The 25,037-nt window shown below is 49.2% G+C and overlaps 1 protein-coding gene across 1 annotated transcript; it reads right to left on the bottom strand.

Annotated features, from left to right (window-relative positions):
- Positions 1–19,063: 19,063 nt before the first annotated feature.
- LOC144273901 (olfactory receptor 11A1-like) lies at positions 19,064–20,081 on the bottom strand. The gene has a single exon (XM_077832615.1). It carries the CDS (start codon positions 20,030–20,032, stop codon positions 19,064–19,066), a length of 969 nt encoding a protein of 322 aa, XP_077688741.1. The 5' UTR covers positions 20,033–20,081.
- Between the last annotated feature and the right edge of the window lie 4,956 nt (positions 20,082–25,037).

Below are 25,037 nucleotides of genomic sequence, written 5' to 3'. Positions count from 1 at the left end.
CCCGGATCCGACCGATCCTGGCACTTGCAGGGTGCTCTGGGAGGAACTCCCCACGGTCAGCGTGGGCGACCGAGACCGACTAGAGCTACCTCTCATCCTGGCCGAGTTCTTGGAAGCCCTCCGTCGCATGCCCACCAATAAATCTCCGGGCATGGATGTACTGATCGTGGAATTCCTTCTGTCTCGGACCTTTAAATTGGGTCTCTACCCCATAGATCCCAACAAACCCCTCACCCTTTCACTGCGAGCCGGCTGCATGAACTGCAGCCGGTCAGCTTCCAAACTGCGCCAAGGAAACATCTATACACACTCACGCTTCACACCCTTCACACCCTCACCCTGGTGTCCCGCCCCGATACAAAGTGGTGGGACCTCCTGCCACCTTTGCAGGGTGAGCAGCCCCGGTGGGCCAACCTGTATTCCACCTTGGTCCCGAGACCTGTTGGGGACATCAGTTGGCGGCTTCTTCACGGAGCTGTGAGCACAGGCGTGTTTTGGACACGGTTCCCCCCCATCCCAAATACTTGCCTTTTTGCAATGTGAGGGAAATCCTGGCACACGTATATTTAATGTGCGCCAGGCTGCAGCTCCTTACGAATATTTTCTGTCTCCTTACGAATATTTTATTATGCTTTTGGCTGCATTTTTCCCCTCACCTTTTCATTTACACACTCCCCATCCGTGGCCCCACAAAGTCGTGGGATCTCCTGTTTAACCTCCTCCTAGCTCTAGCTAAAACAGCCATCTATAAAACCAGAGAGAGGAGGTTGGCCGATGAACCTTCCTGCGACTGTAGGGCCGTTTTCCAATCCTCAGTACACTCACGTATCCGGGCTGAGTTCCTCTGGGCTGCGTCCACCGACTCCCTTGACACCTTCGAGGAGCAGTGGGCGCTGTCCGAGGTTCTCTGCTCAGTGACCCCTTCCGGTTCCCTCCGTCTGACCCTTTGATTGAGGGGAAGAGCGAGAGACCCCCAGCCCCAGCCGTTGCCGCTGTGGATACCATCATCACCATCACCTAGGAGGGGCACTTTCACACGTGGGTGCACGCCCCCCCCAAACTGCCCATCCCGCAGCCTTGCCCATCTTGTTGGGCACTCACAGGAGAGGAATAGTTGGTGACACTGGGCGTGGTACTAGGTAACTCGAGGGGGTGGAAGACCATGAGCGTCGAGGAAGCCCCCCCACTCTAGGCCACCAGGTAACTCAGGAGGGTGGAAGACCATGAGTGTAGACGAAGTGCCCACGCTCTGGGCCCAGGCAAGCCTGAACACTTCTCTCCCCTGAAGGCTGCTGTGTTATACATTGCGTTTGCTTTTGTTTTGTTGCATAGTTTTGTTTTATCTTCTTTGGTGACTTGTGCAAGTGTGTTATGCAAATAATTTTTTTTTTCTGCTTTATAAAAAATTTGTGAATGAGCACTCCAGTGATTGGGACCTAGTGTTGCAGCAGTTGCTCTTTGCCTACAGAGCTGTACCCCATCCCAGTTTAGGGTTTTCACCATTTGAACTTGTATATGGCTGCGAGGTTAAGGGGCTATTACAGTTGGTACAGCAGCAATGGGAGGGGTTTACACCTTCTCCAGGAACTAACATTCTAGACTTTGTAAGCAACCTACAAAACACCCTCCAAACCTCTTTAGCCCTTGCTAAAGAAAACCTACAGAATGCTCAACGAGAGCAAAAGGCCTGGTATGATAAACATGCCAGAGAGCGTTCCTTCAGAGAAGTTTCAGAGTAGCAGCCGTGTTAGTCTGTATTCGCAAAAAGAAAAGGAGTACTTGTGGCACCTTAGAGACTAACCAATTTATCTGAGCATAAGCTTTCGTGAGCTACAGCTCACTTCATTGGAGAAGGTGACCAAGGCATGGTCCTGAAAGAGCTCCAGGCCAATAAAATGGAAGCGTCGGAGGAGGAGCTGTTAATTACCTCATAGCATTCGCAGGCCCTACCCTAAAACCTAAAGTATGCCATGTTAATTCTCTAAAGCCCTTTTATTCCTGAGAAATAAAGGTTCTCCAGTTTACAGCCCAGGAGAGAGACAATGCTGAGTGGCCTGAAGGAGTCTACTATGAAGGAAAAAGCAACGGTGGCGTAGAAGAGGTGAGCCTTTACATCACCCTTGGGCATAAGCAGCGACAGCAAATCCAGGAGCTGTGCACCAACTTTGGGCCAATGTTTTCAGCCACCCCAGGACAGACAGAACGGGCATACCACTCCATTGACACAGGTGATGCTCGCCCAATTAAAGCCCAACCCTACCGGATGGCTCCTCAAGCCAAAACCACAATAGAATGGGAGATCAAGGATATGTTACAGATGGGTGTAATCTGCCCCTCTGAGAGTGCATGAGCCTCTCCAGTGGTTCTGCTTCCCAAACCAGATGGGGACATCCGCTTTTGTGTGGACTACCGTAAGCTAAATGCCGTAACTCACCCACAAAACTATCCAATGCCACGCACAGATGAGCTATTGGAGAAATTGGGACATGCCCAGTTCATCTCCACCTTAGACTTAACTAAGGGATACTGGCAAGTGCTGCTAGATGACCCCGCCAACAAAAGGTCAACCTTCATCACCCATATAGGGCTGTATGAATTTAATGTGCTCCCTTTCGGACTGCGAAATGCACCAGCCACCTTCCAGAGACTGGTAGATAACCTTCTGGCTGGATTTCGGGAATTTGCAGTCACCTACCTTGACAATGTGGCCATATTCTCAGATTCATGGGCAGAATACTTGGAACACCTCCAGGCTGTCTTCTAGCGCATAAGGGAGGCAGGATTAACCGTTAAGGCCAAAAAATATCAAATAGGCCTAAAGAGGGTAACGTACCTTGGACACTAGGTGGGTCAAGGAACTAGCAACCCCCTACAAGCTAAAGTAAATGCTATCCAAAATTGGCCTGTCCCTAAGTCAAAGAAGCAGGTCCAATCCTCCTTGGGCTTGTGCAGGTATTACCAATGATTTGTATCACACTATATGTAGGTTCGAGGTATGAACTGATGCTTTCTCATATCTGGTTTTAAAGTTGCTTACAGCATTGCTTCTCTGTGTCTCCCCTCTCTGGAGAACAACAAAAACAAAGGGGAAGTTTTTTCCAATTTTAAAAAGTTCTAGCCATCCCTTTTTGGTCGGGTGCCGCATAAGAATGAGAACATAAGAATGGCCATACTGGGTCAGACCAAAGGTCCATACAGCCCAGTATCCTGTCTGCTGACAGTGGCCAATGCCAGGAGCCCCAGAGGGAGTGAACCTAACAGGTAATGATCAAGTGATCTCTCTCCTGCCATCCAGCTCCACCCTCTGACAAACAGAGGCTAGGGACACCATTCCTTACCCATCCTGGTAAAAGCCATTAATGGACTTTAACTCCATGAATTTATCTAGTTCTCTTTTAAACCCTCTCATAGTCCTAGCCTTCACAACCTCCTCAGGCAAGGAGTTCCACAGGTTGACTGTGCGCAAGGTGAAGAAGAACTTCCTTTTATGTGTTTTCAACCTGCTGCCCATTAATTTCATTTGGTGGCCCCTACTTCTTATATTATGGGAACAAGTAAATAACTTTTCCTAATTCACTTTCTCCACACCACTCATGATTTTATATACCGCTATCATATCCCCCCTTAGTCTCCTCTTTTCCATACTGAAAAGTCCTGGCCTCTTTAATCTCTCCTCATATGGGACCCGTTCCAAACCCCTAATCATTTTAGTTGCCCTTCTCTGAACCTTTTCTAATGCCAGTATATCTTTTTTGAGATGAGGAGACCACATCTGTACGCAGTATTCAAGATGTGGGCATACCATGGATTTATATAAGGGCAATAAGATATTCTCCATCTTCTTCTCTATCCCTTTTTAATGATTCCTAACATCCTGTTTGCTTTTTTGACTGCTGCTGTACACTGTGTGGACGTCTTCAGAGAACTATCTATGATGACTCCAAGATCTTTCTCCTGATTAGTTGTAGCTAAATTAGCACCCATCATATTGTATGTATAGTTGGGGTTATTTTTTCCGGTGTGCATTACTTTACATTTATCCACATTAAAATTCATGTGCCATTTTGTTGCCCAATCACTTAGTTTTGTGAGATCTTTTTGAAGTTCTTCACAGTCTGCTTTGGTCTTAACTATCTTGAGCAGTTTCGTATCATCTGCAAACTTTGCCACTTCACTGTTTACCCCTTTCTCCAGATCATTTACGAATAAGTTGAATAGGATTGGTCCTAGGACTGATCCTTTGGGAATACCACTAGTTACCCCTCTCAATTCTGAAAATTTACCATTTATTCCTACCCTTTGTTCCCTGTCTTTTAACCAGTTCTCAATCCATGAAAGGATCTTCCCTTTTATCCCATGACAACTTAATTTACATAAGAGCCTTTGGTGAGGGACCTTTTTAAAGGCTTTCTGGAAATCTAAGTACACCATGTCCACTGGATCCCCCTTGTCCACATATTTGTTGACCCCTTTAACGAACTCTAATAGATTAGTAAGACATGATTTCCCTTTGCAGAAACCATGTTGACTTTTGCCCAACAATTTATGTTCTCCTATGTGTCTGACAATTTATTCTTTACTATTTTTTCAACTAATTTACCCAGTACTGAAGTTAGACTTACCAGTCTGTAATTGCTGGGATCACCTCTAGAGCCCTTTTTAAATATTGGTGTTACATTAGCTATCTTCCAGTCATTGGGTACAGAAGCTGATTTAAAGGACAAGTTACAAATCATTGTTAATAGTTCCACAATTTCACATTTGTGTTCTTTCAGGACTCTTGGTTGAATGCCATCTGGTCCCGGTGACTTCTTCCTGTTAAGTTTATCAATTAATTCCAAAACCTTCTCTAATGACACTTCAGTCTGTGACAATTCACAGAATCATAGAATCATAGACTATCAGGGTTGAAAGGGACCTCAGGAGGTCATCTAGTCCAACCCCCTGCTCAAAGCAGGACCAATCCCCAATTAAATCATCCCAGCCAGAGCTTTGTCAAGCCTGACCTTAAAAACTTCGAAGGAAGGAGATTCCACCACCTCCCTAGGTAACGCATTCCAGTGTTTCACCACCATCCTAGTGAAAAAGTTTTTCCTAATATCCAACCTAAACCTCCCCCACTGCAACTTGAGACCATTACTCCTTGTCCTGTCCTCTTCTACCACTGAGAATAGTCTAGAATCATCCTCTCTGGAACCACCTCTCAGGTAGTTGAAAGCAGCTATCAAATCCCCCCTCATTCTTCTCCTCCGCAGACTAAACAATCCCAGTTGCCTCAGCCTCTCCTCATAACTCATGTGTTCCAGACCCCTAATCATTTTTGTTGCCCTTCGCTGGACACCCTCCAATTTATCCACATCCTTCTTGTAGTGTGGGGCCCAAAACTGGACACAGTACTCCAGATGAGGCCTCACCAATGTCGAATAGAGGGGAACGATCACGTCCCTCGATCTGTTCGCTATGCCCCTACTTATACATCCCAAAATGCCATTGGCCTTCTTGGCAACAAGGGCACACTGCTGACTCATATCCAGCTTCTCGTCCACTGTCTCCCCTAGGTCCTTTTCCGCAGAACTGCTGCCTAGCCATTCGGTCCCTAGTCTGTAGCTGTGCATTGGGTTCTTCCATCCTAAGTGCAGGACCCTGCACTTATCCTTGTTGAACCTCATCAGATTTCCCCTGGCCCAATCCTCCAATTTGTCTAGGTCCCTCTGTATCCTATCCCTGCCCTCCAGCGCATCTACCACTCCTCCCAGTTTAGTATCATCCGCAAATTTGCTGAGAGTGCAATCCACACCATCCTCCAGATCATTTATGAAGATACTGAACAACACCGGCCCCAGGACCAACCCCTGGGGCACTCCACTTGACACCGGCTGCCAACTAGACATGGAGCCATTGATCACTACCCATTGAGCCCGACAATCTAGACAACTTTCTACCCACCTTATAGTGCATTCATCCAGCCCATACTTCTTTAACTTGCTGACAAGAATACTGTGGGAGACCGTGTCAAAAGCTTTGCTAAAGTCAAGAAACAATACATCCACTGCTTTCCCTTCATCCACAGAACCAGTAATCTCATCATAGAAGGCGATTAGATTCGTCAGGCATGACCTTCCCTTGGTGAATTCATGCTGACTGTTCCTGATCACTTTCCTCTCATGTAAGTGCTTCAGGTTTGATTCCTTGAGGACCTGCTCCATGATTTTTCCGGGGACTGAGGTGAGGCTGACTGGCCTGTAGTTCCCAGGATCCTCCTTCTTCCCTTTTTTAAAGATTGGCGTTACATTAGCCTTTTTCCAGTCATCTGGGACTTCCCCCGTTTGCCACGAGTTTTCAAAGATAATGGCCAATGGCTCTGCAATCACAGCCGCCAATTCCTTTAGCACTCTCGGATGCAACTCGTCCGGCCCCATGGACTTGTACACGTCCAGCTTTTCTAAATAGTCCCTAACCACCTCTTTCTCCACAGAGGGCTGGCCATCTACTCCCCACGTTATGATGCCCAGCGCAGCAGTCTGGGAGCTGTCCTTGTTAGTGAAGACAGAGGCAAAAAAAGCATTGAGTACATTAGCTTTTTCCACATCCTCTGTCACTAGGTTGCCTCCCTCATTCAGTAAGGGGCCCACACTTTCCTTGGCTTTCTTCTTGTTGCCAACATACCTGAAGAAACCCTTCTTGTTACTCTTGACATCTCTTGCTAGCTGCAGCTCTAGGTGCGATTTGGCCCTCCTGATTTCATTCCTACATGCCCGAGCAATATTTTTATACTCTTCCCTGGTCATATGTCCAACCTTCCACTTCTTGTAAGCTTCTTTTTTATCTTTAAGATCCGCTAGGATTTCACCGTTAAGCCAAGCTGGTCGCCTGCCATATTTACTATTCTTTCGACTCATCGGGATGGTTTGTCCCTGTAACCTCAACAGGGATTCCTTGAAATACTGCCAGCTCTCCTGGACTCCTTTCCCCTTCATGTTAGTCCCCCAGGGGATCCTACCCATCCGTTCCCTGAGGGAGTCGAAGTCTGCTTTCCTGAAGTCCAGGGTCCGTATCCTGCTGCTTACCTTTCTTCCCTGTGTCAGGATCCTGAACTCAACCAACTCATGGTCACTGCCTCCCAGATTCCCGTTCACTTTTGCTTCCCCCACTAATTCTTCCCTGTTTGTGAGCAGCAGGTCAAGAAAAGCTCCCCCCCAGTTGGCTCGTCTAGCACTTGCACCAGGAAATTGTCCCCTACGCTTTCCAAAACCTTCCTGGATTGTCTATGCACCGCTGTATTGCTCTCCCAGCAGATATCAGGAAAATTAAAGTCACCCACGAGAACCAGGGCGTGCGATCTAGTAGCTTCTGCGAGTTGCCGGAAGAAAGCCTCATCCACCTCATCCCCCTGGTCCGGTGGTCTACAGCAGACTCCCACCACTACATCACTCTTGTTGCTCACACTTCTAAACTTAATCCAGAGACACTCAGGTTTTTCTGCAGTTTCGTACCGGAGCTCTGAGCAGTCATACTGCTCCCTTACATACAGTGCTACTCCCCCACCTTTTCTGCCCTGCCTGTCCTTCCTGAACAGTTTATAACCATCCATGACAGTACTCCAGTCATGTGAGTTATCCCACCAAGTCTCTGTTATTCCAATCACGTCATAATTCCTTGACATCACCACGACCTCCAGTTCTCCCTGCTTGTTTCCAAGGCTTTGTGCATTTGTATATAAGCACTTGAGATAACCTGCTGATCGCCCCTCATTCTCAGTATGAGGTAGGAGCCCTCCCCTCACAGACGTTCCTGCCTGTGCTTCCTCCTGGTATCCCGCTTTCCCACTTACCTCAGGGCTTTGGTCTCCTTCCCCTGGTGAACCTAGTTTAAAGCCCTCCTCACTAGGTTAGCCAGCCTGCTCGCAAAGATACTCTTCCCTCTCTTCGTAAGATGGAGCCCGTCTCTGCCCAGCACTCCTACTTCATGGAACACCATCCCATGGTCAAATAATCCAAAGCCTTCTCTCCGACACCACCTGCATAGCCATTTGTTGACTTCCACGATTCGACGGTCCCTAACCTGGCCTTTTTCTTCCACAGGGAGGATGGATGAGAACACCACTTGCACCTCAAACTCCTTTATCCTTCTTCCCAGAGCCACATAGTCTGCAGTGATCCGCTCAAGGTCATTCTTGGCAGTATCATTGGTGCCCACGTGGAGAAGCAGGAAGGGGTAGCGATCCGAGGGCTTGATGAGTCTCGGCAGTCTCTCCGTCACATCGCGAATCTTAGCCCCTGACAAGCAGCAGACTTCTCGGTTTTCCCGGTCAGGGCGGCAGATAGATGACTCAGTCCCCTTGAGAAGAGAGTCCCCGACCACCACCACCCGCCTCCTTCTCTTGGGAGTGGTGGTCATGGAACCCCCCATCTCAGGACAGTGCATCTCATGCCTTCCAACCAGCGGAGTCTCCTTCTGCTTTCTCCCCCCAGACATATCATCTGGTCCACTCTCCGCAAAGGTACCTGTGGAGAGAACATGAAAGCGGTTAGTTACCTGTGTCCGCATTGCTGGAACCCGGACATTCCCCCTTCTTCTTCTGGAAGTCACATGTTGCCAAGCTTCTTCACTGGCCTCTTGGCTCCGCTGTGCAACCTGCTCTAAATCTTTAGAGCTTTGTGCCCGTAGAAGCATATCCTGACTTTTGTCCAGAAAATCCTCAGTTTCTCGTATGCAACACAGGGTCGTTATCTGTTGCTCCAGACCTTCAATCTTCTCTTCCAATATGGAGACCAGCTTGCACTTTGTACAGACAAAGTCGCTTCTGTCCTGTGGAAGAAAGACAAACATGGCACATCCAGTGCAGGTCACAACAGCTGAACCCCCCCCTTCCATATCACCTTCCTACTATGAGCTTCCTCAGAGAAGTTGGCAAGATGTAAGCCTCACTGGGCTCACTCCAGGCGAACTCCCAGGCAAACTCCTGCTGTGTGCTGCTCTGCTGTTCCCCGCCGCTCAGCTGGTTCGCGAAGCTCTGGCTATTTTTAAACAGCCAGGCTTCCCTGAAACAAACAAACAGACGGCCCCAATGCCCGCCCCCTGCAGGCTACCAGCCAATCAGGCACTCGCTCAGGCTCTCACACTGCCCTCCCAGCAAACACACACTCGGATACTTACTCAGCAAACACGCGCTCGGATACTCACCGATCCCAATTCCTCAAATTTGTCACGTACAAAAGACGGCTCAGGTTTGGGAATCTCCCTAACATCCTCAGCCATGAAGACTGAAGCAAAAAATTCATTTAGTTTCTCCGCAATGACTTTATCGTCTTTAAGTGCTCCTTTTGTACCTCGATTGTCCAGGGGCTCCACTGGTTGTTTAGCAGGCTTCCTGCTTCTGATGTACTTAAAAAACATTTTGTTAATACCTTTTGAGTTTTTGGCTAGTTGGTCTTCAAACTCCTTTTTGGCTTTTCTTATTACATTTTTACACTAATTTGGCAGAGTTTATGCTCCTTTCTATTTACCTCATTAGGATTGGACTTCCACTTTTAAAAAGATGCCTTTTTATCTCTCACTGCTTCTTTTACATGGTTGTTAAGCCACGGTGGCTCTTTTTGAGTTCTTTTACTGTGTTTTTTAATTTGTGGTATACATTTATGTTGGGCCTATATTATGGTATCTTTGAAAAGTTTCCATGCAGCTTGCAGGGATTTCACTCTAGTCACTGTACCTTTTAATTTCCGTTTAACTAACCTCCTCATTTTTGCATAGTTCCCCTTTCTGAAATTAAATGCCACATTGTTGGGCTGTTGAGGTGTTCTTCCCACCACAGGAATGTTAAATGTTATTATATCATGGTCACTATTTCCAAGTGGTCCTATTATAGTTACCTCTTGCGCTCCACTCAGGACTAAATCGAGAATTGCCTCTCCCCTTCTGGGTTCCTGTACCAGCTGCTCCAAGAAGCAGTCATTTAAAGTATCAAGAAATTTTGTCTCTGCATTTTGTCCTGAGGTGACATGTACCCAGTCAATATGGAGATAATTGAAATCCCCCACTATTATTGAGTTCTTTATTTTGATAGCCTCTCTAATCTCCTTAGCATTTCATCATCACTATCACTGTCCTGAAAGTCACATATTGTCGTCTAGGGCCACGTAACTTGGACCTGTGAGACTCAGTCAGGAACACAGGTACTGACACACCCGAAAAGAGCAGTGATCCCTCTAATTTGGAGTCCTGTCTTAAAGAGTGGCCAATATCAGATACTCTAGAAAAGTATTCAGCTCCCTTAAAGGCTTTTGCACAATCTCATAATCTCATATATATGGGGAATGTTTTCCCCAGACAGTGATGTTGTAGCCATGTTGGCAGCTGGATATTACAGAGACAAGCTAGGTGAGGTAACATCTTTTATCGTTCCAATAAAATTGGTCACCCACCTTCTTTCCCCAGACAGTTAATTCTTGGCCTATGTCATGAAACCTTCTATGTTTTATACTTTGTTGGTGTAACTAGACATCTTCATTCCTTCTCGGGTGATTATCAGGCCCCAATTACTGTAGTGGATAAATTGGAGAGAGTCCAGCGAAGGGCAACAAAAATGATTAGGGGTCTAGAACACATGACTTATGAGGAGAGGCTGATGCAACTGGGATTGTTTAGCCTGCAGAAGAGAAGAATGAGGGGGGATTTGATAGCTGCTTTCAACTACCTGAAAGGGGGTTCCAAAGAGGATGGCTCTAGACTGTTCTCAATGGTAGCAGATGACAGAACGAGGAGTAATGGCCTCAAGTTGCAGTGGGGGAGGTTTAGATTGGATATTAGGAAAAACTTTTTCACTAAGAGGGTGGTGAAACACTGGAATGCGTTGCCTAGGGAGGTGGTGGAATCTCCTTCCTTGGAAGTTTTTAAGGTCAGGCTTGACAAAGCCCTGGCTGGGATGATTTAACTGGGAATTGGTCCTGCTTCGAGCAGGGGGTTGGACTAGATGACCTTCAGGGGTCCCTTCCAACCCTGATATTCTATGATTCTATGATTCTAGTATCTGAGCACCTTACAGTCCTTAACGTATTTATCCCCACAATGCCGCAATGAGATTGGAAAGCCTTTTTGTGCCCATTGTACAGATGGAGAACTGAGGCCCTAAGTGATTCCCCCAAAGGCCCCCAGGCCCTAACCCTGACCCTGAGGGAGATTCTCTGTCCCATTCATCAGTCCTTAACCTCTCGCACATCCCCTTTTTGTTCATCTCCTCCTTAAATTAAACTCCCCCTGAGTCTTTTCTGAGGTTGGGATATTCAAAGGGACCTAAAAAAATTAGAAAATCAGGGGGATTTGGCCACCGGACTCCCTTGAAATTCCCAGCCCCATTCAGCAGGTGGGAAAAGAAGAGACGCTCTCATCCCCCAGCTCTGAGACACCAGGCGCAGCGCAGGAGCCTGCAGGTCAGCGCCAGCAGAACAGGGCGGGAGCCTGCTCGCCTCCTGCTAGTGCCTGAGACACTGACCAGCAGCACAGCAGGGAAACTGCCTCTGCCCTGCCCCGTGCACAAAGGGAACCCCCAGCAGCCATGCACAGACCCCTCGCCCTCTCCTGCTCCTCCCCTCCTTGGCCACCAGAGACACGCTCTACCCCAGCTGCACTCTGCAGCCCAGCTGAGGAGTGAGTGTGTCTGGGCCCAGATTCAGTGCAGCGACATGCTCCCAGCCATGCTCTGCAGTGCCACAGGGGCAGGGAGTAGGAAGTGAGACGGAGCAGGAAATGCACAGTCCCGGTGTGCACCTGAGAGACAGCTCCAGCTGGTCTCCTTCCCACTACGGCACTGTTTCGTCCTCCGTGAGAGCCCCAGGATCTGACAAAGGGCTCGCCTAAGGGGTGTGACTCTCCAGCGCAGTAGCCTGCCACGTACTAACACTCCATGGACCCTGCAGCAGCGCACTCAAGATTCCCTAGCACACTTTGACCTGCCCCCGTTTCAAACACCCCTAGGGCAAAGTCCACTAGGGGACTTTTAGTGCATGATAGCAGGGTCTGCGCGGCCCCTTACTGCACGGCAACCTAGAGCACTGCAGATTTCCACCCCAGCCTGCCATGCACTGACTCCCTGTGTGGACAAACCCCAGGAAGGATCAGATTTAAATTGAATCCACAGCAGGAAACTGCAATGCTGAGTGGATGTGGGGATTGGGACGTGGTTTCCACTTCCAGGCTGCTTCCCTCAGTGTCTCCAGCTCTCAGAGCTTGTCTGCAGGGTGAGAGAGCGCACTCAAGAGCACTGGGATTTCTAAAGGGCACCAGCAAGTTGCACGCGAACTGACTCGTATAGACTCTTGCTGGCGCCCACTGAAATTTCCTTTGTGCACAACGTTTGGTGCCCTGTAGAACTGACACCTCACGGTTGTGCACCACCACCCCACATGGACAAGCCCGCATTCGCTCGGCAAAGACACCTACCTTCTACTGCTGCTCTGGGCTGGCGCTTACTTTCTTGCTTGAAATGCACACATCTTCATGCCTCCTGCTCTGGAGCCTTCCAGGGTTTATAGAGGAAAGCTGCCTCTCGCTGGCTCAGGCAGCTGTTGGGATCTCCACTGTGGCTGCTGATAATGATCCCCTTGAAAGAGCCCTCAGGAGGGAATTCAGTGCTATATTGCTTGTTAAAACAGTGTAAACATCAAGGCCTCTGACTACTGAGGCCTGGTCTACACTACAGAGTTAGGTTGAAGCAAGGCAGCTTATATCAACCTAACTGTGGAAGTCTCTACACTTAAATTTCGCTCCTGCCAAAGTAACTGCCCTGCTACGCTGACTTAATAATGCTTCCAGAGGCGTAGCGTCAAGGTCAATGTAGTTAGATCGATGCAGTGTCAGTGTAGACGCTGCCTTGCTTATGTCGACTGTTACTGGCTTTCAGGAGCCTTCCCCACAATGCCCTGCACTGACAGTACAATCAATACCAGCGCTCCTGGTGAGGCCGCGCACCGACGAGACAAGGAGCAAAGTGTAGACACGCACAAGCGATGTAATTACTGCAGCAGCGATATGTCGAAATAAGTTAGGTCAACTTAGTTTTGTAGTGTAGACATGGCCTGATGAGTAGAGCAGAATGAGTTCCTTAGGATTAGGCCCATAGAAGTTATTCTTTGCTGACTGTCTGGGCTAGATTGCCCATTCGGGGATGAATGGACAGGAGTGATATATGTAAGATATGGGAGGGAATTGTTCTGCTCTATTCAGCTCTGGTGAAGCCTCGGATGAAGTGCTGTGTCCAGTTCAGGGCGCCACACTTTAAGAGGGATGTGGACAAATTAGATACAGTGCAGGGGAGAGCAACAAAAAATGATAAAGAGGTTTAGAAAACCTGACCAATAAGGAAAGGTTGAAAAAATCGAGCATGTTTAGTCTAGAGAAGAGAAGGGTGAGGGGGGACATGATCCCAGTCTTCAGAGATGTACCAGGTCATTGGAAAGAGGATGATGATCAATTGTTCTCCATATGTACCAAGGGTAGGACAAGAAGGAATCTATAACAAAACATGCAGGAGGTGGGAGACACTGTGGAATCACAGAGCAACCTTGTGGCCCAGCAGAGAGACCACTGGACTGGGACTATTCCCAGCTGTGCACCTGGCCTGCTGGTTGACTGTGAGCAAGGCACATTGCGGCTCTGTGCCTCAGTTTCCCATCTGTAAAATGGGAGTATTGCTGTAAAGCTCTTGGGGATCTGCTGATGAAAAGGACAATAGCAAAGGTCAGTCTTTTGATTATTAGCGAGCCCCAGTGGCACGTCAACTGCAAACTTAGATGAGAACTACAGCTGTCTAAAAGGCATCACCTTTTACCAACCTTTTTCTCCTTCTGTTTGAAAAACTAGGAAATAAAATGTCAAAAAACTTTGTCAATGTAGAGTTAAAGTGTCTGGTGATAGCTCGGGCCCTTCTAGAATGCTGTGTTCCGCTAAACTCAGACTTCTGAAAACCAGGAAACACAGAGAGAAGGTGAATGCCTACACAACCTTAATTCTGCCCTACTTGAGCAATGCCCCACAACTCCCATAATGCACACACTCCCATTCTGCTTTTTCACTAGAATAGACAGGCGCTACCTGCACTTGCCCTGTGCTCAAACACGGATCCCACTCCCCCAACAGAACACTACCCATGTATAATTTAGAAGCTTCTTCATCCGCTTTCACAACCCCTTCACACAGGGCACCACCTAAACCTAGACTTCCCCCTATCCAGATTTAAATCCACAGACTGTTCTCATGTCCCACCTCACTACTGACAATGCCCATTCCAACACAGAATTGTGTCCGCTGTGGCAGGAGCAGGGCGCTGGGGTTTTCTAGTCAGGGGTACTGTCAGTGGGGAGGTGGGTCTGTGCATTCACAAAGGGACTTGGGCATTGAGTGTCACAACTCCTATCTTTTTGGTGCCTAGAAAAATCACAGGGCTCCACAAAGCCTGTGTGGTGCCCCCACAACGAAGGAGGAGAGATCAGCACCTAAGAATGGGATCCATAGAAGGACAGCACACTCAGCTGAGAGATTCCTGAGCTAGCTAATGGGAGACGATGAGGAGAGGGGGGTGTCCTCAGCACCACCCCTCTCCAGAAGTTCAGCACCTAAATCTGGGCTGGAGGGGGAAGCCTTGCTCTGCTTGGGACTCTCAGCCCCTCTCTTTGAGTTAGACACAGACGCCTCCTAGCTTGGAGTCCAACGTTTAGGCTATGCCGGCGTCACACCCTGGGTTCAATTCCCCCTTCCCCAGAGTGGAGAAGGGATTTGCCATCCCTCAGGTAAGTGCACTAACCACTGGAGTTATTGGCGATATTGGTGGGAGAAGGACTCCCACAGTCTCTCCCATTGAAGCTGTTCCTCTTGGCATAAATAATGAAAGAGGCCTTGGCCCAGAGACAGCAAATACGAAAAGGGCTCTGTAGCCTGGAAGACCAAGTGCTCCCTGGGATGCAGGAGACCTGGAATCCGAATGACTCTTTCATTATTTTAAAATCTAGGAATCAATTAATTCAGATCCACCCATCTAACCTCTTGCTGCCCCATCCCCGAATTAACCCACCCCAACAGAATTAACCCACCCCTCCCACACCCCACCCCAAATAAACCCCACCCCAACAGAACCTCCTGCCAGGGCCCCCCGCCCATCCCACCTCCCTGCCACACCAACCCCTATCTCGCCAAAAAAACTCATGCCACAAAGTCCCCTAATAAACCCCCCCGCCCAGAAAACATCACCCTGCCCATACCCTTTGTGATGGGTTCCCCCAGGGTGCCACTTGGAACTGGGGTACCACTGAGCCCTGCTGACCCACCAGCCTGGGCTCCCTCCTACACTATACTGCTGTGACAAGCTACAAAGCCCTCCAGGCTGTCTGTAAGCAAGGACTGGCCTGTCTCCCAAGATCTGTGAGAGTGATGGGTCGTCCTTCAGGATAGGTTGTAGAGACTACAATACCCACCTGCTGGAAACTACAATACCCACCTGCTGGAGTGAAGAAACAGATTGACAGAGCCGGAAGAGTACCCAGAAGTTACCTACTACAGGACACGCCCAACAAAGAAAATAACAGAACGCCACTAGCCATCACCTTCAGCCCCCAACTAAAAAATCTCCAACGCATCATCAAGGATCTACAACCTATCCTGAAGGACGACCCATCACTCTCACAGATCTTGGGAGACAGGCCAGCCCTTGCTTACAGACAGTCCCCCAACCTGAAGCAAATACTCACCAGCAACCACACACCACACAACAAAAACACTAACCCAGGAACCTATCCTTGCAACAAAGCCTGTTGCCAACATATCTATTCAGGGGACACCATTCTAGGGCCTAATCACATCAGCCACACTATCAGAGGCTCGTTCACCTGCACATCTACCAATGTGATATATGCCATCATGTGCCAGCAATGCCCCTCTGCCATATACATTGGCCAAACTGAACAGTCTCTACGTAAAAGAATAAATGGACACAAATCAGACGTCAAGAATTATAACATTCAAAAACCAGTTGGAGAACACGTCAATCTCTTTGGTCACTCGATTACAGACCTAAACATCGCAATTCTTCAACAAAAAAACTTCAGAAACAGACTCCAACGAGAGACTGCTGAATTGGAATTAATTTGCAAACTGGACACCATTACATTAGGCTTGAATAGAGACTAGGAGTGGATGTGTCATTACACAAAGTAAAACTATTTCCCCATGTTTATTCCCCCCCCCCACTGTTCCTCACATGTTCTTGTCAACTGCTGGAAATGGCCCACCTTGACTATCACTACAAAAGGGTTTTTTTTCTCTCCTGCTGGTAATAGCTCACCTTACCTGATCACTCTCGTTACAGTGTGTATGGTAACACCCATTGTTTCATGTTCTCTGTGTATATAAAATCTCCCCACTCTATTTTCCACTGAATGCATACGATGAAGTGAGCTGTAGCTCACGAAAGCTTATGCTCAAATAAATGTGTTAGTCTCTAAGGCGCCACAAGTCCTCCTTTTCTTTTTGCTTACAGCTTGGAATCCCTGGGTGTTCCATTCACAGGCTAAAAATCCCTTTAGCCTGAGTCCAGCACTTCCCCCCTGTTCAGTCTTTGTTCCTCAGGTGTTTCCAAGTGTGTTGTCGTAGGGAGAGTGAGTCCCAGTGTGATGTCATTTCCCCCTTTTTTATCTTCTTCCCACTTGCTGGAAAGCTCTTTTGTTGTGACCTGAGTCAAACAGTTCCCATGGTGTAGTGCTATCTCTGAGAGCTTTTGTCATAAATATAAAAGGAAGGGTAAACATCTTTAAAATCCCTCCTGGACAGAGGAAAAACCCTTTCACCTGTAAAGGGTTAAGAAGCTAGGAGAACCTCGCTGGCACCTGACCAAAATGACCAATGAGGAGACAAGATACTATCAAAGCTGGAGGGGGGAGAAACAAAGGTTCTCTCTGTCTGTGGGTTGCTTTTGCCAGGAACAGAAAGGAATGGAGTCTTAGAACTTACTAAGTAATCTAGCTAGATATGCGTTAGATTCTGTTTTGTTTAAATGGCTGATAAAATAAGCTGTGCTGAATGGAATGTATATTCCTGGTTTTGTGTCTTTTTGTAACTTAAGGTTTTGCCTAGAGGGATTCTCTATGTTTTGAATCTGATTACCCTGTAAGGTATTTACCATCCTGATTTTACAGAGGTGATTCTTTTACTTTTTCTTCAATTAAAATTCACATTTTCAGTCACACATACATAGCCAAATGTCATAACTTCACATAAGACGATAGCACATACAATCCAATGAGATATTACTGTCGAGCAGATCTAGACTTTTAGAATGATACCTCACAAGGCCTACTTTGTACAAAACATATCCTGGGGAATATTGGGGTGCCAGGGTGTCACACCCTGCATGCCTCAAAACCCTTCCTCCCCCACTACTCTCCATCCCCCATCCCAATTCCTCAATAAACACACTTCTTAAAACCACCTACACCTCCGTCCCCCACCATCCTCAAACCACTTCCGCCCCCCAAACCTTTCTCCGTCTTCACCCAAGCACCCACACACACTGCCCCACAACCCTTACTCCCCCCTGGGCTCTTATGCTGGCCCCAATACCCAGGTCCATCTACGCCACACATCAGCCCAAATGCCCCCAGCTCCTGGCTTTACCGACCCCCCCCACTTCTTCAGCCGCTCCTGTCCCCTGGGGCTCACCCCGGAACTCCCTGCAGACCTCCTCACCCCTTTACCCTGGCACCAGCATCCCACCTTCACTGTATCTGGGGCTGGGGACCATTCACCTCCTTAGCCCTCCCCTTCCTTGTCCCCTTGGGATGGTCGGACGGCTCAGCCCCCACTAACTCAGAGAAGCCCCCACAGCAAATCTGTGAGCGATGAGAGCCAACGGGCCGGAGCAGAAAGCTGGGCCCAGCCCCACAAGACACTGAGCGGGGGGCAGGCTGGCTCTCCAACCCCCCTTTCCCCTCGCTGGTGCCTCATCTCTGCACCAGGCCAGGGTAGAAACAGCGAGAGAAGGACCTGGCAGTTTTACTGACCTCCCCCAAAGGAGATCTTCACCAGCCCCCCCAGGGCGCTGGTTCGAAGGGAGCAATCCGTGGCTGGCCTGCTCTGGCCTCTGCTGAGCAGGAGATCAGACTAAAATGACCAGAATGGACTTTTTTCACCTTAAAAGCTATGAATCTCCAAGCTCCCCTCCCCTCAGGAAGAATGGGTTTACAGGAAAGCATGACTCTTGCAGAGTGGAGAGAAGGTGTGTACATGGCGTGGGGGGGATTGGGAGTCCAGGGCCCCCTCTCTCTCTCTCCTGTCCCCTGCTCAGCTGAGAAGAAAAGAGCACAGTGAAAACCACAGTGATCTCCTTGGGGCACGGACCATTCCTCTCTGGAAAGAGCCCAGGACGGAGCAGTGCACCGACAAGCTAGTAATAAATCATAAACCTCAAACGTCGGCAGGGCGTCTACAGTGCGACAGAGAAGGGGCTGGTTAAGAACTCCACATACAGAGCTGAACAGAGGAAGGCCGTCCGCAGTGTGCAACAGCAACTCGCATTGGTCCCACAAAGCCCATGAACAACTATACAGATTCTTGAGCACCAGCTCCTGGCTCCTGGTCCGTTCACTTACTATTTATCAGAGCTGGTGACAGCTTTTCAGTAACAGCAAATTCCAAGACAAAATTGAATTTTGCTTAAACAATTTTTTCATGGGAAATGTTTCCTTCCCTCGCAGATGTTGATTTTTTTTTTTTTTTTTTTTTTTGGCCAGGAACCTGAAAACACCACAGCCAATTATTTTTTCCAGTTTCCAGCTGGAAGGTTTTAAATTTCGCCTGCCAAAAAACAAGACTTTTTCATTTTCCAGGTTTTTGGGTCCTTGATGAAAAGTCAAAATTTTCTGCCAACCCCTCCCCCCCAAATATATTTTCAAACGTCTCTGTTCTTTACAAATATGTATGTGCACAAGCATGTCTTTCATACAGCACGTTTGTATCAGGGTCATTTGGCCCTGCTGCTTTGACAACAGAAACCTAATGGATTGACCCTCATTTCATTCAACTAGTCTGGATTCTTTGTAAGGGTCACAGCTCTCCTGACAGCATTTCTCAGGGCCTCCTTGACCTCTCTGTTTCTCAGGCTGTAGATGAGCGGATTGGCCAGGGGAGTCACGACTGTGTGGCCGATGGAGAACACTTTGTTCAGGGCTCTCCAGGTACCAGATTTTGGTAGCATGTAGACAATCATTATGGTCCCATAGAAAAGTGCCACCATAATGAGGTGAGAGGAGCAGGTGGAAAAGGCCTTTTGCCTCCCGGTGGTGGATGGGATTCCCAGGATGGTCGCAATGATACAAATATAGGAAGCCAGGGTTAAGAGAAAAGGGGAAAGTGCATCTAGGAAGGAAAATATATAAATAAGTGGGGTGATCTGGCTGGTGTCGCTGCAGGAGAGTGGAATCAGTGAGGTGAGATCACAAAAGAAATGGTCAATTTCATTAGGGCCACAGAAAATTAACTGTGGCATAAGACACATGAATATTCTACAAGCTAGAAATCCACTTATCCAAGACCCAGCTGCTAGCTGGAGACACAGCCTGCCATTCATAAGGGTGCCATAGTGTAGCGGTTTGCATATGGCTAAATACCTATCATAAGACATCACTGTCAGGAGATAACACTCTGTAGTTACCAGAGAACCAAATAAAACCAATTGTATCATGCAGCCCTCCACAGAAATGGTTCTGTTCCCAGTCAGGAGACTGGCCAGCATCCTAGGCAGGATGGTGGAGATGTAGCAGGTCTCCAAGCAGGACAAGTTCCCCAGAAAGAAGTACATGGGGGTGTAAAGGTGCTGATAAGCCACAACTAGCACAACAATGAGGATGTTCCCAGCCATGGTCACAATGTAGATCACTAGAAAAAGCAGAAAGAGAAGGATCTGCAGCTCGGGGAGATCCCCAAACCCCAGGAGGATGAATTCCGTGACGGACGTTTGATTTTCCCCTTCTCCTTTCTCCATGAGGTGCATCCTGTGACAGGGAAAAAGTAATGAGCATCGAAAGATTTGGCTGTACCGGGAAATTCAGTCGATAGCCATCATTTGATCCCCTAAGAGTTCCCACTGCAAATGGAGAGCTGGGTTTATATTCTCTCACACCAGAGAAACTGCTTCAGGAGCTGGAGACTCCACCACTTCCCTTGGTGCTTTGTTCCAATAGATAATCACCCGCCCTGGCAGCAGACTGCGCCTTATTTCCCATTGTCGTGTGTCTGGGTCTAGCGCCCAGCCCTTGGTTCTAGCTGTGCCTGTCCCTGGGAAATGGAAGAGCCCTTTGGTAACCAGTGGTTTCTCCCCACGGAGATATTGAGACCTCTACTCAAGTCACGTCTCCACAAAACTGATTTTGTGGCTCTATTCTGCAGCCTCCCCAACCTCTCCGCGTCTGTTTTACACCATGGCCCCAGCCCTGCACACGGTATTCCAGCATCGGTGTCACCAGGGCTCTCTGCAGATGAAACCCGCCCCCTGCTCCTGTTCTCTGCTCCCCTCTTTATACAGCCAAGGACATCACCAGCCCACGGCCCACCCCACCGCTCTGGGAGCTGATGTTGGGTTTCTCGCCCTCTGTAGCCCCTACCCGTGCTGTGATGGGGGCCATGGTCACACCCAAGAGCTGCACCGGGGAAGGGCAGGAGGGAGGTGGCACCATGGCCATGCCTGCGAAGAGGGAGTGATGCTGACCCACAGCACAGATGGGAAAGTGACTCTGCCTCCAGCCGTGACCAGGCACAAATCAAACCACCCTCGGGGCAGACGCACACGCCTCCTCTCGTTCATAGCACAGTAGTGACTGGTCCAGAGATACTGACACTGCTGACAACGAATTACCAGCTATGACTGTTAACTATTAATTACTGGCTGTCCATCACTGATTGTGTTGTGGCAATGGCAGGGGATCAGGTCCTTACTGCGCTGGGTGCTGCGTAAACACCCAACAATTAGTAACAATTCCTGGCTCGGAGGGCGCTGTGTTGAACTGCAGGCAGAGTCTTTGCCGTATCCCAGCTGCCACAGGGACCCCCTAACTCAGCCCTGCCAGCCGCTCTCTCACTGCAGCAGTACCGGGGCCTGGGGTGGGAGATACGGGGGGAGAATGGAAAGTCTGCCTGTGCCCGGTACTCATCCGCCCCCGTTACTGCCGTGTCCGAGCTCCTCGCAATCTGTAACCTGTTGATCTTCACGCCACTCTTGTGACTTAACATTGGGAGCTTGGGTGCTTCTGAAAATCCCACTCGGTGCCTAAATACCTTTCAAAACATGATCCAAACTGACTCAAAGTCGACCAGCAAGGCTGCGGCTGAGCAGAGAAGGGACCCCAGGTCTCCCGTCACAGGCTGGGGCCCTAACAGCTGCGGGCCCCACGCGCTGGGGGAGATGAAGGGAGAGCAGTCAGTGCTCGGGCAAAGGTTGTGACACATACACAGGGAGCGCTGCTTCCTGACCTGTAAGGATTCCAGTCTCCGTTCTGTGCAGTTCTAACGTACACCCCTTTCCTGGGGAAGCTCAGCACCACCCACAAAATGCTGATACCCTCTCTGCTCCCACGGAAAGCCACGGAGCAGACGCTCAGCAGGAGACACGAAACATCTCAGTGCTGGGCTGGGAAGGTGCATCGGAATCTGCCCCCTAGGAAAGGCTGGAGAGGCAGCTGAGAAGCAACTGAAAACCTGAGGGTCCCTGAGCAAAAAATGAGCTGTCCAGAGGAGAGAGGGGACAGCCAGCCAGAGCGCAAGCGGGTGCGGGGAGGAGAGACAGAGGGATGTCTAAGGGCAGAGATGAGAGCTGGGTCTCCTTATGATCCATCCGTGTCGCTAGGTGCAAACCACAAAGCAATCAACTCTGAAGTCCTTCCTCCGGCAGAGCTCCCAGCATGTGAGGACACTGCACAAGGTGGTGTCTCAGACCAAGGGCTGCATAGGTGTAAGGACCTAAAATCTGCCCCGAGGCTAGTGACACTCACCTTCAATCCTCAGCATGCAGCAGCGTGCTCTCCGTGGCCAGGGATTGGGGCTGGTGTCAATCAGCCTTCGTAGCTCTGTTCCTGGCAGCCCCCTACCTGTGGCTGCTGGGATGGGAACCTCTCACTGCCCAGGGTGATTGCTGGCATCACACAGACCTTTAGTGCCTCCTGCTCTGGGTTCTTGCCTGGTTTATCAGCGAAAGAAGCTCCCCCCTGGGCCTTGCCACTGCTGTTGGGATCTCCCCTGGGACTGCTGCCGGCGATGCTCTGGGTTCCCTGCAGAGGGGAATTGATGCTTTGTTCCATGTTTAAACAGTGTAACATCATAAGAACAGCCATACGGGGTCACACCAAAGGTCCATCTAGCTCAATGTCCTGTCACCCAACAGTGGCCAGTGCCAGGTGCTTCAAAGGAAATAAACAGACCAGGGCAGTTGTTAAGTGATCCATCCCCTGTCATCCAGTCCCAGCTCCTGGCAGTCAGAAATTCAGGGACACCCACAGCATGGGGTTGTGTCCCTGACCCTCTTGGCTAATAGCCATTGATGGATCCACCGTCCATGAACTTATCTAGTCCTTATTTCAACCCTGTTATACTTTTGGCCTTCACAACATCCGCTGGCAATGAGTTCCACAGGTTGACTGTGCGTTGTTTGTCTGCCTGAGGTCAGACTCCAGATGGTCTCGGCAGTGTTACCCCAAGGCGGTAAAGTTCAGGAGACCTGAAGATCACAGGGTCTGCTCCTTGCTGGTTGCCCAGAGGGGGGAGAACCACCACTTGCTCCATGGTTTTGTGACTTCCTCTGCACCAGTGTGCGGACCAGGTGAGCCACAGAGGGCTCCAACGATGCAATGTCGCCACAATTTGGCAGCTTCACATTGTCCCCAACATGGGCCCTGCTTGGCATCGTCTGGCTGGCCCAGAATGGACTGAACTGGGTCCCATCCCCTCTGAAGCTGGGGCTGGGAAGGCAGATGAACAATTGTTCCAGTGACAATTTTCCAAGCAACTCTGCTTGCTGTACAGTCACTGTGGCCAGCCAGCCACCCCCGGCATCCTTCTGAGGTCACCCCCATCACTTAGATTGACACTCGCTTTGGCTGGAGGGAGCTGGCCAGAGCTGGGGCGGGGGTGAGGGGCTCAGGCTGGAGGGAGCTGGCCAGAATGGGGGTGAGGGTGAGGGGCCCAGGTTGGAGGGAGTTGGCCTGAGTTGGGGCGGGGGTGAGGGGCCCAGGTTGGAGGGAGCTGGCCAGAGTATAAAATAAATATAAATTAAAAGGTTTCAGAGTAACAGCCGTGTTAGTCTGTATTCGCAAAAAGAAAAGGAGTACTTGTGGCACCTTACAGACTAACCAATTTATTTGAGCACTATAGCTCACGAAAGCTTATGCTCAAATAAATTGGTTAGTCTCTAAGGTGCCACAAGTACTCCTTTTCTTTTTATAAATTAAAAATCAATTAAAAGAATATAAAACAACATTAAAAAGCATAAAATAAAAAAATACATAATGATATTTTTAAATTTAAAAAATCCTTCGAAATGGAACCCATACGTGCCGGGTGAGAGTCAATGGGACGTGTGCTGCTCTCCTCAGACTAGAGGGGTGTCTGAGCACCCCACGTCCAGGCCCTCAAGGACAGGTCTCGACAGCAGTCTCACCCCGGCCCTGCGGCCACCCCAGCCCCGGTTAGCAATGAACTGTGAGACCCTCCAGCCTAAGGGAGTTAGACACCCAAATCCAATTAAAATCCCAGCCCTATTGAAAGTTAATGGGGGACTTGGGGTCTTAAGGTTCCTTGAGACCCCCTCCCATACAAGCTTGTTGTCTACATGGGGGTCTGTCCAGACACGCTGGATTGGTTGGGTTGCCTTGAAATTTGACCAGCTGATAGGATTTTAACCTGCGTTAACAAACGTGATGAGACTGTCAATCCAAGTGACAACGGGGTGTCCGCAGAATGACACGGGGGTGGCTGGGTAGCTGAGCTCAGAATCTGGCCCCACTGCCTTCTACAGCAGAATGGCTCAGGTAATGGCCAGTGGAACCATTTTCCTTCAGACTTCATAGCACCAGTTTCAGAGGGGCTGAGGTTCTGCTTTGGACTTTTAGTTCAGTCCATTCTGAGCCAGCTGAGGGTGCCAATAAGGCCCATATCAGGGACAGGGTGGAGCTGTGGCAGGATGGGTGGATAAAAGTAAACTTCATTACTGTTACCATCAAGCACCCTCCAGCTCCAGATCACAAGCACCTCACTATTAACCTGTATGGACTGGACATTTAACAGGGAGCAGCTGTCATCAGAGATGGGGCTGGAAGATGCTCAAAAGATGTGGACGCTCTCTCATACATCAGCGGCTGCTACCATGGTCTGGGTGTCTCAGTGACATCCGTGCGGACGTTGACATCCAGCTTCTGGCATAGCTAGAGATATATAGAGCCGTGGTTACACCAACTCTGCTGTACCACCGTGAAACCAGGGCTCTGGGGCAGGCTGAGAAGTGGCGGAAAAATGGTTTTTGATTCTCGTTGTCTACGTTTAAGCAGGGGAATAGTCCCACTATTGTGGGGAACTTTCCTGGCTTCTGCACGACCCCGGTGAAGTGGGCTAGCGAAAGGATCTAAGTCCTCGCTCCCACTTCCTTTACCCAGTGGCTTCCCTGCCCTTGACGACTCCCTTTCTACTCTCCTGTCTGGCAGAGTCCTTGTAACCCCAACAAGGCTGGGCCCAGGATTCCTGAGGGGCTCGACCCCCAACCCTGCTGTGGTCACCTAGGACAGGGGCTAGGGTAACCCCACTCTGGGGTACTCTCTCTGCATTGGGCATTTCTCTGACCCACTGACCATTACATACAAGTTAAAGCAAATGCAAGTTATTTCATCAACAATTAATTTTAAAAAGAATAAGGGAAAATGGGAAAGGTTAAAGGAAACACATCAGCCCGCTCTGTGGCAGGGAACATCACAAACAGTGTCTCTGGAACGTCAGGGCCGTTCACAGCCTGTCCCTTG

This window comes from Eretmochelys imbricata, chromosome 13 (genome assembly GCF_965152235.1).
Source record: "Eretmochelys imbricata isolate rEreImb1 chromosome 13, rEreImb1.hap1, whole genome shotgun sequence".
Classification (NCBI taxonomy): Eukaryota; Metazoa; Chordata; order Testudines; family Cheloniidae; genus Eretmochelys; species Eretmochelys imbricata.
The sequence above is the reverse complement of the archived record's forward strand: the minus strand, read 5'-3'. Positions and strand labels throughout refer to the sequence as shown.

What these genes read in the sequence shown, in the direction of transcription:
- LOC144273901 (XM_077832615.1), bottom strand. Translation starts at nt 20,032, where the DNA reads ATGCACCTCATGGAGAAAGGAGAAGGGGAAAATCAAACGTCCGTCACG.